This window comes from Rhamphochromis longiceps, linkage group LG14 (assembly GCF_057381845.1).
Source record: "Rhamphochromis longiceps isolate RC_006_pf linkage group LG14, R_longiceps_female_GT1.1, whole genome shotgun sequence".
In the NCBI taxonomy this organism is placed as follows: domain Eukaryota; kingdom Metazoa; phylum Chordata; class Actinopteri; order Cichliformes; family Cichlidae; genus Rhamphochromis; species Rhamphochromis longiceps.
The window spans coordinates 19288836-19303878 of record NC_140570.1 but is presented as its reverse complement, the minus strand read 5'-3'; the positions used below and the strand labels follow the sequence as shown (position 1 = coordinate 19303878).

At 39.1% G+C, this 15043-nt stretch overlaps 1 protein-coding gene across 1 annotated transcript in view; it reads right to left on the bottom strand.

Annotated features, from left to right (window-relative positions):
• Nucleotides 1–1931: 1931 nt before the first annotated feature.
• Nucleotides 1932–15043, bottom strand: part of grm5b (glutamate receptor, metabotropic 5b) — a 69333-nt gene continuing 56221 nt past the window's right edge. The window contains exon 14 of the mRNA XM_085429279.1: nt 1932–10968. Within this exon, the coding sequence (XP_085285405.1) occupies nt 9879–10968 (1090 nt within the window). The 3' untranslated portion in view covers nt 1932–9878. The remainder of the gene's footprint in view (nt 10969–15043) is intronic.

Sequence of the window (15043 nt, the reverse complement as noted above, 5' to 3'; positions counted from 1 at the left end):
ATTTCAAATTTCATTTTTTATTACTTATTCTTTTATTTACTTATTACTTGTAATTATTGTAAACACATATAAGAGCATCTCAAGCAGCTTATAGAAGGAAATGTTCATGATAGTTTTTTAAAAGCATCTTTGACTGAGCGGAGCACACAAATGTGTTTGGTGTCATACTACGCACATGCCTCAGCCTAAACTGCCTCCATTGTAAAACAAGCCATAATCTATTTTTTTGGCCATTTTCATTTGCCCATTTTTTTGTATTTTGGCCGTTGTATTTGTATTATTATTATTGCTTTTTCATCCCATCCATTTACACAAATAGCAAGCCATTTGCAGCAATTTGGAAATTTCATTTTGGAGACAGACAATTTCCACGCTAAGAGGCCAAGAGAGAAGGAAAGAAAAGGAGAGTGAAGAAGAGTGACAGAAGGAAATACAGAGGACAAAACTGGGCAGATCTGGAGGAGATTTTGAGAAAGAATGAAAGATGGCAGGGTAATTTCATTGCCTTGACCTGCATGCCTTCGGTTAAATGAATAAAATGTTTTTGGAGGCTGATTCATAGCTGCACTGTGTCACTTAGCCATCCTGGCTGCTATGTGACACTGAAGGATATGGAAGGGGAAGCAAATATCACAGAAGCTGTCAAGGTGCTGTCTAGCAGGTTCCACTGTTTGGGTTCAAAATGAATGCCAGTCTCACAAACTGTTCAGGCACATTAATGCAGACTGGTAAAAACTCTGGTTGTCCAACTCAGATGTGCACTATAACAAATAATTTCTCTACTTAAGCTAAGACGGATCCTTACTTCTTCTGTTTTATTGTTATGATATTTATTATTTACCTAATACTTTGACTGCAGTGCAATGAGCAGACAGAATGATAGTCATTTTACAAGTTGGGATGCAATGATCCAATACCGGTGCTCTATTTTCCCCAGATTTAAAAACTACAACCTCACCGAGAGGAACTCATTAGGGACGTTTATGTAAGACTGCATTAGACTTGGGACTGCTGCTGCCTAAAAACTAAGTTGGCAGCCAAGCGTGAGTAAATAATCAGTGACTAAACAACAAAACAAAGACCTTTATTTAATGTTTGTTGACTATGTCACGACTGATATTTGATGTGCTTAACAAAGTCAGAATACCTACTGATATTGCATCATTCTGCTTTTAATCATAATAATATTAATATGTTTCTATTTGTCATAGATTTGCTCCATAATAGTTGCTGGATGCTGAGATTCAGTTTTAGTGCACCTTTCATATTAAAGAAGATTAAACCTGAGGTTATTGCTGTCCTTTTATCCATTTGATCAGGTCATTCATTTATTTCATTCATTACTTTTTATTTCATTACTTTGCACATTCACAACAAATCCTGTAAAATCGATGAAACTGCTGTGAGTATTGTAAGTCTATAAACGATATGATTAAACATCCATTTGTGTCCACGTCAACACCTACGGCCAATTTAGAATCTTAAATTAGCCCAGCATGCATGTCTTTGGACTGCGGGAGGAAGCCAAAGCACCTGGAAACAACATGCACACTCATAACATACAGGCACCATGCCGGTGCAAACCTTCTAGACACAAAAAACTATTTGTTGGTATATTACTTTATATTCAAAAACAGGCCTGCTGACTTTTCACTATTTATCTTGCAGTGACCCCTTTAATTAAAAGTAATTATTTCACTTAATGCACAACTATTTTTTTTCATATTATATGTACAAACTGTAAATCCAAAATAATATATGTAAAAAAATGTCAAGATACAAGGAAGTCAGTCATATTTTTTAATAACAATTTCAATATTGATTCAAAGGTACTTTGTAGTACACTTACACAATGATTATCAATGGCATAAAAAGAAAGACTTTTTTTGTCATTTTTTCCCCCCCACACAAACCACACAACCCTTCTCCTCTTGGACTCCACAGCACTGCTGCATGGTGGTCACATTTTCTGAAAGGTACCAAAATACATGTGTTATAGCCCAGTGAAAAAACCAAACAAACCATATGTGACTCATATGTGCAAGTTAAAGACTGCTCTGTGCATTTTTTCCATGTTGAACTGGCTACTCAGGCTGTCTCTTGGTGCCCAGCTGGTGGGCGTTTGACTACAGTGAGTCAAACTGGTGACTTTTAAAAATCGACCAGTTAATGCCAAAGTACTGTGGCAGCACAGTGTTTCTGCCGAGAGGAGATATGCACAACAAAAACGTGAATTTGTACGTTCCATCATCACCCGACGCAGTTACAAAAGTAAAGAGATATTTTTCTGGTATGTCGATGTGCAGCGAGTTTACAGCTGCCTTGTGTTGACCTAACTGCTAGAGCTCACGTTGCTTCCCGGAAGCACAGGCTTCAATGCTTGTGATTGTTCGGTGATCCCTTTAATGCATCTGCACTTCCTGCCTGTCAACTCATCTTTGTTCATCAGCTTTTCCCACTTATGGCACCAAGGAGAAAAAAAAAGTAAGCAGAGCAAAACGGCAGTGAAAAATTGGAGGCATAGGACGATGCATGCGCTCTTAAAACACAGATCACCTATAATGTGAACATATTTCTGAGGAGGTGTGTCCAGATTTGTGCCAAATTTAAGCGGTTTTGAAATGGAACTTACTGGCTAATGATTCGATCATACAATGTTAACTGTGCTTTTTATTGCTCAAAAACAACAACAAAATTCATCCACACTGGATGTCAATTTGAAGCCTCTCTCCCCCTGGCTATTCTTTAAAAAAAAAAGAAAAAGACCTCCCTTATTGTTTGTTTTTTGCTATACCCTTTAACGAAAAATCTTTTGTTTTATTAAAAAAAAAAAAAAAACAAGAAACAACTGATTAACACTCCCACTCTCCTTGTTCTTTTTTTCTATTCCCCAGTGGTGAAAGATCAGCCCAGAGAAAGGCCTTCATGAGAGTAATCGTGAGCCCGATTGGAAGAAGACATAAAGATGAATTAATTGGGAGATGAGAAAAACTCCGCTTTGGCTAAATCTGTTCCAGGTCTTCTGGGATCCTTTAAAAAGCCTATGAACAAAGCTCCAGTGTCAGCAACAAACAAGTGTGGAATCCAGTCCCACAGACCTTTGTGTTTGTTGCGTCTGAGGCTGGGCTAAAACTAATTGAGTAATAAAATCTGCCGTAAGCAGACACGAACAAACTCCTCACATCACTTCTCGCTAACCCACAACAAAGCCACTGAGAAACAAACTGTATTTTCCAAACAGCCTGAACCACATATTCTTATATTTGACACTTTACACAACTGAATGAAAATAATAATAATGATAGTCAACCATCCAAAGATAAAACCATCTTTCATTACATACATAGCATTGAATTACATTCTAGAGTTCTTAACATCACGAGTTAAATGAAAACAAAACAGCAAAAATAAAGTCACACTTAAAAGTTTTCCACTAACAATCGAATCCACATGGGAGGATAAACACTGCCATTTTCCATTAGGAAATGATCAGTTTGATCCACTGTTATCATATCAAGATATTGGCACAGGTACACAGCTTATGAAAACTTTTCTTGCTGTTTTTTTCCAATAACAGATTTAACTGTGGTTCAGTCAGATTTTTCTCAGTGTTTGTCCACCCATTCAAAAAAATACAATGAGAAAAAGTTGGCACTGAGTGGAGAAGCTCGAATGAATAGTGCTGTGAGGAACCTGGGGTTACATTGCAACTGAAGCTGAACTTTTCCTTCATATATTGTTAATAAATAAGAAAACTCATTTACATCCATCATAAATCTTAATTTTAGTAGCTATGTTTTCGTCTTGAGTACCTAAAAACCTCTCAGTATATATAGAAAAAATATATTTGGTTCTACATACTCAGTACAGATAAATCGGCTCCTTCTGTTTAATTAGATTTATAATAACCCATCATCTTTCTTTATCAAAATGAAGCTTAAAGTAGACTGCTCCAATGAGCTTGGCTGAATAACGATTTTGATAAATCTGGGATGTAAAGAGACTGGATGATGATGAACACAGGCCCTTCATCTATATGCAGATGAGCTTCCTTTGTCAATAAATGAAATGTATTTTTCTTGCTCAGAATATCAGACTCAGTGTTCCAGAAAAACACAAAATGTTTATACTGGCTTACAAGCTTGTAAAAAGTCACTACAACAGATCAGTCAGCAATCAGACACCAACGCCTCAACTATCTCAAGTGAGCAGTAAAAATGTAAACGTCACTTCTGTAGGCAACATTCATCCTATTTATGTCACGAACGCTCTAGTGTCACACACTCTACTGCAAATAGAACCTCATCAGAATTTGAAGCAGGGGCATTAACAAGGATTTTACTTGTGTTTTCATGTCCACTGCGGTGATCCAAGCTTAGATTGACACAAATGAGGAATATAAAAAACACAATAATTACAGAGGAAGTCACCGTCACATGGTGTGCTGTTCAGAGCTTGGTTTAATTCTCTGGGTGTAAAGAAGTATATTTCATAAATTCCGCAGCCTCCTGCTCTGTATGTGAAACGTTAATGCTCTAAAAACAACACTGACCTGGTTAAAAATGTATTTCACTTCCTTACAAATCTTTAAGCCACATAAATAAATACTCAAACTTCTCTTTCATTTCTTATCAGTATAATATTACAACCTAACCTCTTAGTATGAATTATTCCTCTATACTCGGAACAACATTACCACACTGACTACCTAAATACCAAAATATCAAAATGCACATCCTCCAGTAAAAAAAAACAAAAAAAGACAAACAAACAAAAGCAACATGAGACCAGCAGCTTCAGACAAACATACAAAAATACAGTCACTGATTTTTAAGACATCTAATTTACCACCTTCAGCGCTTCGGTTTTCAGTAAGCCGATTGCAGCAAAAGTAGTTTCATGAAACGCTTCCAAAAAGCCAACATTCAGGATGCTGATATTCATCTTGTAATGTTTTGTACAGCACAGTTTAGAGTCTAAATGCTGTTATTTTATCCTGAAAATGCAATCTAGCTTTCAACTCAGTTGGTCGATCATTCAGTCATATTGAGGAATGTTTCTTTTTTGCAACACTACTGCAGGCCTGAGAATTATCTTGAAATAATCAGTATCAATTTCTATCTCTGACTTCCAATAAGAAAGCTAAAATAAAGAGCAGATAGAACTACTTATAACTATATAACTGCTTGTGAGAAAAAGAGAAGAGGGCTTCGTTGCTCTCTGCCTCGAAAGATTTCACCAACACTTTTAAGAGTTAAATTATTTATAACATCCACTAAACTGCACTCAGACTGGTGGTCATCACGATACAATATAAGTGCTATAGTGACAAAGCAAACCTCTCTGGACATGCCCTGTCAGAGTACACAACCAAAAGTCTGTGTGGTGTTTACATAGTAAACATTACTCATTTTTTTCCCCCTGTTACCAAATTAAATAAAATTGCTAGCAAGGCAGTGAGAGAGGCTGCTCCGCCACACAGCACTCCCAGTCAAACTCATCCCTAATGGAGAAATAATGCTTTTTCTCATGCCTCCCTCTACAAGAGTCAGTGGTGAGGGTCAGCTTAAATGCACCACTCCTGGACCTCAGAGTGAAAACCTTATTCTGTTCAGTAGCAATTCAGTAGAGTAGCAAACGTTTAAAATTGAGGCTTTCCTCACATTATGATCAACAGAGGAAAATAAGCATCGCAGGAGATTATTATATATATTTATATCTGGCTCTAAATCAGCATATATGGGTTGAGAAGCAACAGGAATCGTCCTGATAACAGGTCGACTGATTTTATATTTTCATCCAAAAGGTATGAAAAATGACTGTGTGTCATTTTGATCGGCAGCTGACCGCATCTGGATTAAAAGATATTTTTAAGCGCAGGGATTATCAGTCCAATTCTATAAAGTGCATTTATCAGACTTAGTCGACACATTTTGCGGGGACATCAACAGGAAATCAAGATTTTGCTGAACATGGTCATCACCATTATCAAGAGAACAATCATTAACGGAGTTCATGCTAGATTATTGTGAGCCATCATGTTTGGGATTCAGGAGGCAGGATCGGGTCTGGTTTTCTGTTGCTTGCTCTGCATTTGTTGTGAATTAGAGTTCCCCAATTTCACCTGGAAAAAAAATCCCATGATGCTAACTTTTCCTACTGTGTAATAATTACAACATACTCTTAAAACCTACGTCTGTAGATTTAAGGTGATGTCACAGAGAATAAAGAGAATAAGATAGCAACTGATGCAAGCACTGATCCTGTCTTTTCTGCAGGGGTAGCTCTTATGCCTTTTTCAAGGGGGGTGGATAACACGCAGTTGAAGTGCTGAAGCAAGCTCCGTGTTACTCTATCGCCACATTATACGGCATATTAATGGGCTCCTCCCAAATAATAGCTCAACAATAGGGCAGGTTAATTTTTAACAACAGGTCAGGACACAGATTATTAAAATTAAATGAGTAGTTGTAGCAGTAGTGATGCAGCAGTTTCAGAAGAAGAGGGGCGAATTTTGTCTGACATTATATTCATAAGATCTTAGATGATTTATTCTTTCTCATATACAAAAACCTCTGAGCAATAATCTGAGATTGTTGTTGTGTGCATGTGTGTATTTTTCCATTTGGGAACCAAAGAAAAAAATATTTTCTTGTTTTGACTTGGATGCATACCACTAAGGAGACACGACATCAGGTTTATGACTTAATAAACCTGTTCACCCCACACAAAAAGCAGCAAAAAAGTACAACAAATGATGGCACCAACAGTTAATGTCCTTACCGATTTAAATCTGCAGCCATGTCTTAAACAAACTGTACTCTAAACTGAGTAAGTAACACTGCAAAAATAGGAAATTACCCCCCATTTGTTGATTATTTGAAATCAACAAATGTCCTAATTTCATTCAATATAGATTACAAAATGCAAAGAAAATTTTCAACTAATCTCTCCACCCTCCTCCTGGTTCAATTGTCCTCCACAGAGTAAAGAATGATGAAAAAGAACCAGAAAACAGTGTTTTGATTTGATTTAACATGTGCACCTTGTGTACAGATGGATAATATTGCTTTTACACTGGAAAATGTGGAGTATTTATATAGAAAATATCCAAAACAATATAAATAGTTTTACATTTAAATCTTTTTTTAAGAAACCACGTATTTACCCACAACTGAGTAAGCTAGACCCTTCCTAACCCCTTTGGCACAATAGTCATATTAATATTATTATATTGTATGTATACAAGACATCTGAATAGGAATGGTCACTCACACATTCAGAGTAGTAACACAGTTTCTGTAGTCGTAACACATATTGGTACTGTATGTTATAAGATAGCTCAAAAAGATCTTTTTTCTTTTTCTTTTTTAACATTTGCTGATATGTAAATAAACGTACTTTCATCTGAAACAAAACAGAACTGTCATTGCATGCCCTTAGTATTTACAGAGTCATTTTGTCTGAGTTTGTTCTTGCTGGCTACTGTAGAGCACAAATTCGTAAGTAAACTCAAAAAGGAGGAACCAGACTGTGGACTATCATGATGGACAACAATGCAGCACTGATTTTTGGTGTGTTGTGTTTATCAACGGTCCAATTAGTAATCGCTTTAATGGTATGTGCACACTGTATACACGCCACATGAAGATAAAATGTATTTAAAAAACTGCTCGTGTTGTGTATGAAAACCTCCTGGTTTTAATTTTTTTTTGTATTTGTGTTTTTTGCTTTGCTTTGCAACAACTGATTTTCTCGGTTGAAGGAGCTGATACAAAGCCAAGGCCTTGTTTCTCAAAAGCATCTTAGTGAATATATTCAGTGGCACATTTTTCCTCCAGGTACAGGCGTTGGCACATATATAAGAACACTCTATTTAAAGGCATACCCAAAATCTTAAAAAGCCAAATCTAATCTCCTACAAATATATGAACTACCGTTGCCAAACACTTTGAGTTCACTCACATTTTCCTCAGTCTAGGATATATGGCACGAAGCCAGACTCTAAAGACTAAACCAATGGACTTAAATTCTTACTGAAGTGAGAATACTGACGGCATGAAGCTACAGGCGGTAAAGAAACAACTAGCCTTATTGTCTTGGTCTTAATTCAATAATTAAAATGTCAAATCTCAAAAACACATTGCTATTTCGTAGGGGATCATTTGCATCTTGCTTCTATTTAACCATGACTTCCTGAAGTATTGTCATCACCACACGGTTGCCAGGCAACTAACAGAGACTTCCTACATTTACCTGACAGATAAAGCATGAGAGTGGTATCGATTGCCTGCTCTTGTAACCGCAGCCAATTTTCCACAATAAGGAAGTATTCCTTTAAGTCAATACTACTTGAGGTCTGGGTAATTTTCAAGTCTGTGTTTTCCTGGATCTGCATCACTGACATTTTTATTTGGCTATACTGGATGTCAGTCATCATCAACAGTCAACCAGTATGGTCTTGTGAGACTAACAGTAATGTGGCAGCAGTGTATTAAGTAAACCTAACATTTAAAAAAATCTACCTAATGCTCAATTTTTGTGAACATCTTTGGTTGTTCTGCCACCTTTGTTTAAAAAATAAAATAAAAATCATAGCACCTGAGCAACAGATGGACCTCATAGTGGCTGAGGAGGACGCTCCCCAGCTTGAATCTATCAATTTGCACCCACTGACATTATAGATTGCCGTGATTTCAATTAAACGCATTCAGAGCACTGTCTGTGATGAAACAGGACGACTGTGTCTTGCTGACATATTGTATAGAGAAAATGTCATGACTGGGATCCAGCTAAGCCTCGCAAAATGCAGTGTTAAATGTCACACATCAACATTCAGCTTTGAGATCAGACGTCTGCCAATGATCCACCTGAATCTCATTTAATGACTAAGATGTTTATGGTAAAACAAGGCCTGGTCTTTTCAGTCCCTCTGTCGTCCTCTTTCTCAAGTCACACACAGAAAGCTACAAAAGGTTTGGTCCCAACAGCTTCAGGAGTCATGTAGAAAACATACATTCAAACTTCTGAAGAAAACTCATTGGAAGAGTAGAAAATACTGAAATGATCGCAGGATAAAAGAAAGCCGTGAGACAGAAAGGGACCAGGGACATAAATAGCTTAGATTGGGAAGCTGAATAAATGAAAAGGTGGTTCTTAACATAGTGCCTGTATATGTTAACACTGTTGATGCAATGCACTTTGTCAGAAGCGTGTTGGATTTAATAATCAAAGAAAAATCTGTAACCTCATACATATTTACAGTGTTTCCCTTACATTGTATTTGTATCAGTGTGCCCACAGTTGTGTTTGTCAATGTGCACCTGTGTAAATGTGCCTACGAGCCAATGTATGTGCCCTTGATAGCCTCTGACGATTCTTATAGGCTGAAGGAGTCTTTATTCATCAATACTGTTTGCTGTCATGTTGCCATCACATCTGATTAACTAAGATACAGTAAAAATACACTCACATTACCCCGCACACACGCACAGACACACACACACACACATCCACAGTCTCTAATTAGTTGATAGCCAAGTTACCTTAAGGCCACTACCCTAACTTCAATGATGAGTAGCCTCAGACCCTCACAAATGATCCCTGGCCTTACTGGTGCCAAAACACTTCAAAGTTATAGTGGCCAATTTTGCAGTTTTCCATCCACATTCGTGAGAAACGGCAAGAAAATACAACATGGGCAAGTTTCTTAGACTCGCAACTCACTGCAAACATGTAAACACAAACACAGTTTGGTGTCTTCACCAAACTTGTCCTACATTTGTCGGGCAAATGGATTTGTCTACCCATTATCTCTTCTGTTTACAAGCTGTGTTGTTTTTGAGTGCTTTTCTTCATTTCTGTGATTCATCTCTGCCTCACAGTGAGGATGAACTCTGGCTGTAGTTTCTGAGTGTCAGTCTGGTGTATCTGGGCGAAGGGGGTGAGGGGGGAGGGTGGGACGGGACTGGAGGGAGACAAAGACCTGTCTCAGAGACAGGTGAGCCACTGCTGGAAGCCAGAGAGTCACGGAAGGGTGACGGAGGAGTCAAAGCGATTAGCTCCTCCTCCAACTCTGCCCTCCTCAGAGGGGAGTCGGTGAGGCAGGTGAGCCGACCCCCTCGCATGGGGGAGCGGGACGGGGAGGCCTGGGAGGCCTGGGAGTGAGGGGGTGGCAGGGGGTAAGGTGAATGAGGCATAGAGTGAATGGGACAGCCACCCCGGCCTCCAAAGCTTGATTCAACAGGAGGAAGCGGCTGGACATCAGCGTAGGTGGTGAGGGTCGGGGGCATCTGGAGTTCACGGGGTAACAGATAGGGGTCGGCGGGATGAGGAGATGGAGGTGTGTGTTTCTGCATGTGTGAGTGTGATGGGGAGGACGAGAGCATCATACTGTTGAGCTCCGTTATGTTGGCAGTGAAGCGGTTAACCACACAGCTGATCTGATCCATCAGTGAACTCTGGGGCTCCCCTGGGCGATCGTCCACAATAACCAATCTACCGTCACTCCCTGTAACAATAGAGCCGCTGCTGGGAGGACCGCAACTGCTGCCGCTGCCGGCGCTGCAGATGCTGCTCGGATACTTTGGAATACTGCCCATCTGAGGCTCCTCTCCCGAACTCGCTCCTATTCTCTGGCTGACTGTGCTGATCGGTGAAGGCGTCTGTGGCCGGTATGTGATCGAGTAGCGCTCCTCTGCTTCTGAGAGCTCATACAGGGTCTTGTCGGTGACATTGTCAGGATGAGTGGGGAGAGAGGCCATGGACGGGAGTGAGGGCAGAGGGACATGTGGTGGCAGGTCAGCCCCACTGCAGTAATGTTCCTCAGGGGTTTTGGAGAAAGGCTTAATAACAGCAGTCTGATTGTTCTCTTTCTTCTTGATGTGGAATGACAGACGCTGCCACAGGTGGTTCCCACGTGAACTGCTGCGCTCTGTCTGTGCCCACGACACTGATTTACCATTGGAGCTACAGAAAAGGATGAAAAAGAGACAAGAGAGTGATGGGGAAAGATTTCATTTATTTTGTGCATGCACCAAGTTTGACAGAAGGCTGTCTAAAGGATTACAAACATTTCTCTTACTTCTTTGAACTGAAGACACATTTTTCTGGCATTAATAATAAGTATTGTTTTAATATTCTACTCAGAGGATTTGCTTGTGGTTCTGTTATTACTGTATGGCACACAACACTGTATATCATTCCAAACCCAAGATAGTACTGCTAAATAAATTTTTACATTTGTTTATCCTACAGTTCGACTCATTATGCTGCTCATTAATATTTTAAGTCTTTCTTGTTAACAGTCGTGTGAAAAAGAAAGGTAGAGATCTTGTATGAAACTAAGTACACCCTTACTGCTTCCACAGGAACTAAGATGATAAGTAGCAGCGAGGTGTTGCTAATCAAATCCACTTGATTAACTGATCATTAACCATTGTGAACAATTCTTTTAAAACAGAAGTCTTGGCAGCACATTGCCAAGGAGGAAAATATCATCAACAATGCTCTTAGTTGTACATTTGTTGGTGCCCTTCAATCTGGGATGGTAAAGAGACCATTCTCAAACAATTTAAAGTCCTCCACAGTGAAGAAGAACTAACAGACATTCAAAACAATTGTCAGTCTTCCCAGGAATAAATGCCCTGGCGAGGTGAATATGTGCCAAAACCCAAGAGCTACATCTCAGACTCTAACATTTAACATGTTAATTGAGGCCTTTAAAGTTAATCACACCGCAAGTAGAAACAGACTGAACAAGTATAGCTTGTTTGGAAGGGTTTGCCAAGAGAAAGCCCCTTCTCTAAAAACAACATAGAAGCACAACTTTACAAACTTGCATCTGAACAAATCACAAGACGATCTGAGAAAACTCATATAGAAATTTGTGAAAGAAAGTGATTGAATCATACAGTGCATTTAGTACTTCACAGGACTGTTTCTTTATCACATGTCTGTGTTGATTAGTACTGTTAGTTAATACTATATATAAAAACGTATCCAAATGGAGCCTTTACTCGGACAAAGAAACCAGTTTGACTTTATAAGCGTAGTAATTTAAAGCTTATAAAATCAGTAGCTTGTTCTTCAGTGTTCTGTCAGGTTCTTTCATCCTGCTTTTATTTCTTCCTCCAGCTTACTTTTCTCCCCGCTTCACATCAGTCACAGCGCTTCCACCCTCTTACCACCACCTCCATCCCTTTGTCAGGTTAATTAGTGTGATTAATCTAAAGTTGAACTCCTGATTAAAAGTCACACCGCCATGGCTGGGAGTGAAACGAACTGAAATCACTCTGGAGACACACAAACCCACACACAGGCTGTGATGCTTACACTCACATACACACACACACACACACACACACACACACACACACACACACACACACACACACACACACACACACACACACACAAACCATACGCCATGCATGTTGATTGAGCAAACCTGACAAAGCCAAGAAAGAGTTGATTATCTTATCTTAAATTTGATCCTATTAGAAATAGGGGTTTTGGAAGGCTTCTTGAGGGGCTACGGTTCTACCAGAGCCATTACAAGAAGAGAGAAACCACTTTAAGAATCATAAACAGAAGTTACTAAAACAATATAGAAGTATGAGCCATCCATGCCACCAAAAGGACAAATATTTGCTTTGAAACTAGTGGAGCATCATCAGTGGTGATGTTGCACTGAAGCAAGTAAGGTTTGCAGCTCCACTGGAATTTGCAAATCAATTATGATCAATACCTACACCCTTACAGGTTTGTTCACACACTTACTCACACATTTGTCTAAAAGTGTGATCATCTATCATTAACCCTTTACTTTGCACTCACTGAAATATTAGGAAATCTAAATTCAAAAACCCTACAATGTTTTTTTAATTACTTTTGCATGTCATTTGTGTGATTATGGCGCAGATCAAGTTGTTACATATGAATTCTGATCTGTTACAGTTTTTTACAGACGCTAGGACACATTTCCCAATACTTAGGTCACTTTTGCAAAACACTTCACACAATCCTCCTAACTGACCGTCAGCTTGGCAAAGCAGTTCATTTCACATTCAAAATGCACTACAACTACCAAAACACTTCATTCAGGTCTCAAATAAACTCATTCTTCCAGAACACTAGCAAAGGTTGACAGCCGACAAACACACTTTGTCACCCACAAAACAATGACCTAAAAAACACTAACAACATGTAGCATTACACAGTGTTTTCTTGTGTAAAACAAGGACACATCTCTGTTTATAATTTCAATATATGTTACTGGAATGAATCAGACATCATGCAGAATTCGTTACAGTTTTTTCTGAATGCTTAAACCCTAACTGTGATTCCTGTAGCACAATCTCTAAAACTATTCAGACTTATAGCAAAACCACTCACTGAGTTTGCAAAACTAAAAGCACAAAAACTGCTTTGCACTCAGTTTGCAATTTTGTAACACACACTTTGCAAAACTGTAGGCACAATTCACTGCACAACACTCAATTACCAAATTTCCAACACACTCCTAGCAAAAGTATACACATGTATGGCTATCATTAACACTAACTTGCCAACTGTCTGGCACACTTTCACATGTGAAAACTTTTTTAGATAATTAGTTCACTTTGCAATCAGCCTAAGCACTATAATACAGGTAAGCTGTGTGTGCGGAGTACAATGGAGGGAGCAGAAAGAGTGAGAAGTAGAGGAGGCCGAGGAAGAGGACGTGGAGGTGAAGAAGTAGGATGAAGAGGACGACAAGGACAAGGAGGAGCAAGAGGAAGACGAGGAGGGGGGAGAGGAAGATGAGGAGGGGGGAGAGGAAGGGTAGGAAGAGTAAGAAATAGAATTGCTGATGACATCAGAGCTACAATAGTGGACCATGTAATCAACCGTGGAATGACCCTGAGGGAAGCTGGCCAACGGGTCCAGCCTAACTCGAGCCGCTACACTGTAGCAAGTATCATAAGGACATCTTGAAATGAGAATCGGTTAGTACAGTCACTTCGCACAAAGATTTGTAGCACTGCCGTATGCTAATGAGAAACACACCAATACCATTGATGTAAAAATACTGAAATTGTTACTTTACAGAATTGCTAGATGACCAGATGCTGGGGGCAGAGGAAGCATGTTCACTGCAGACCAAGTAACCCATATAGTCACTATGGCGATTGCAAATTATCCTATACTTGGAAATAAACACTTGTGTTTGTTTTGATGTGTTTGAATAAACACCAGTACTTGAAGTTTGGATCCCTCTATGCTTATCGATCTATGACAGAAGTATGAGCTCAAACTGACATAGCCTACCTTGTGCACAGAGAAAGCAAAGGCCAGATGTGTTTTGTATTCATACCATCAGTGTGCAGTTGGCGCATTGTGTGCTTAGTAGATGATGGCTTGTGTGTGCTGTTTGATACGGAAACACCATTTTTACGAAGGTGTGAAGAGTTACAGTTTTTTGCAGTCGCTAACAAGCGTTTGTCCAAACAGTTGTCACATTTGCAAAACTCTAAACACAATTAGCACAGCATCGGTCTGTTGTGGCCATACCATTCACACATTTCATGTCGTGTTCACCCAATATGCAGTCAGTGAACACATTTCCACGATGCTTACATTTTCTTAACAGTCAAGCTATACCTCCCAACAAAATTATGGACTGTTTTTGTAGTATCTACGAATGTTAACAAACAACATCCCACAATAGCAAAAACAATATTCCAAACCTTAGATACAGTATAAAAACCTCTGCTTCTGCAATGATATCAGTACAAAAACAATATCAATATCAAAAATATATCTCAGCTGATAATAAACAAACAATTGAATAATTGACACACAGCTGATTTATGTTGGGTAAATTGGGCCAACCACAGCTTCTTCCATTCTGGCTTAGACTCAGTGGGGTTTATAAGGCAAGACCTTGAGGAGTGATGTTTTTGGAAACAAAAAAAAGACAAATACTGTAATTTCTGGTCGAGGAAGAGTAAGAGCAAGGGGCCCAGGGAGAAGAGCAGGCCCAAGGAGAGGGCAAGGTAGA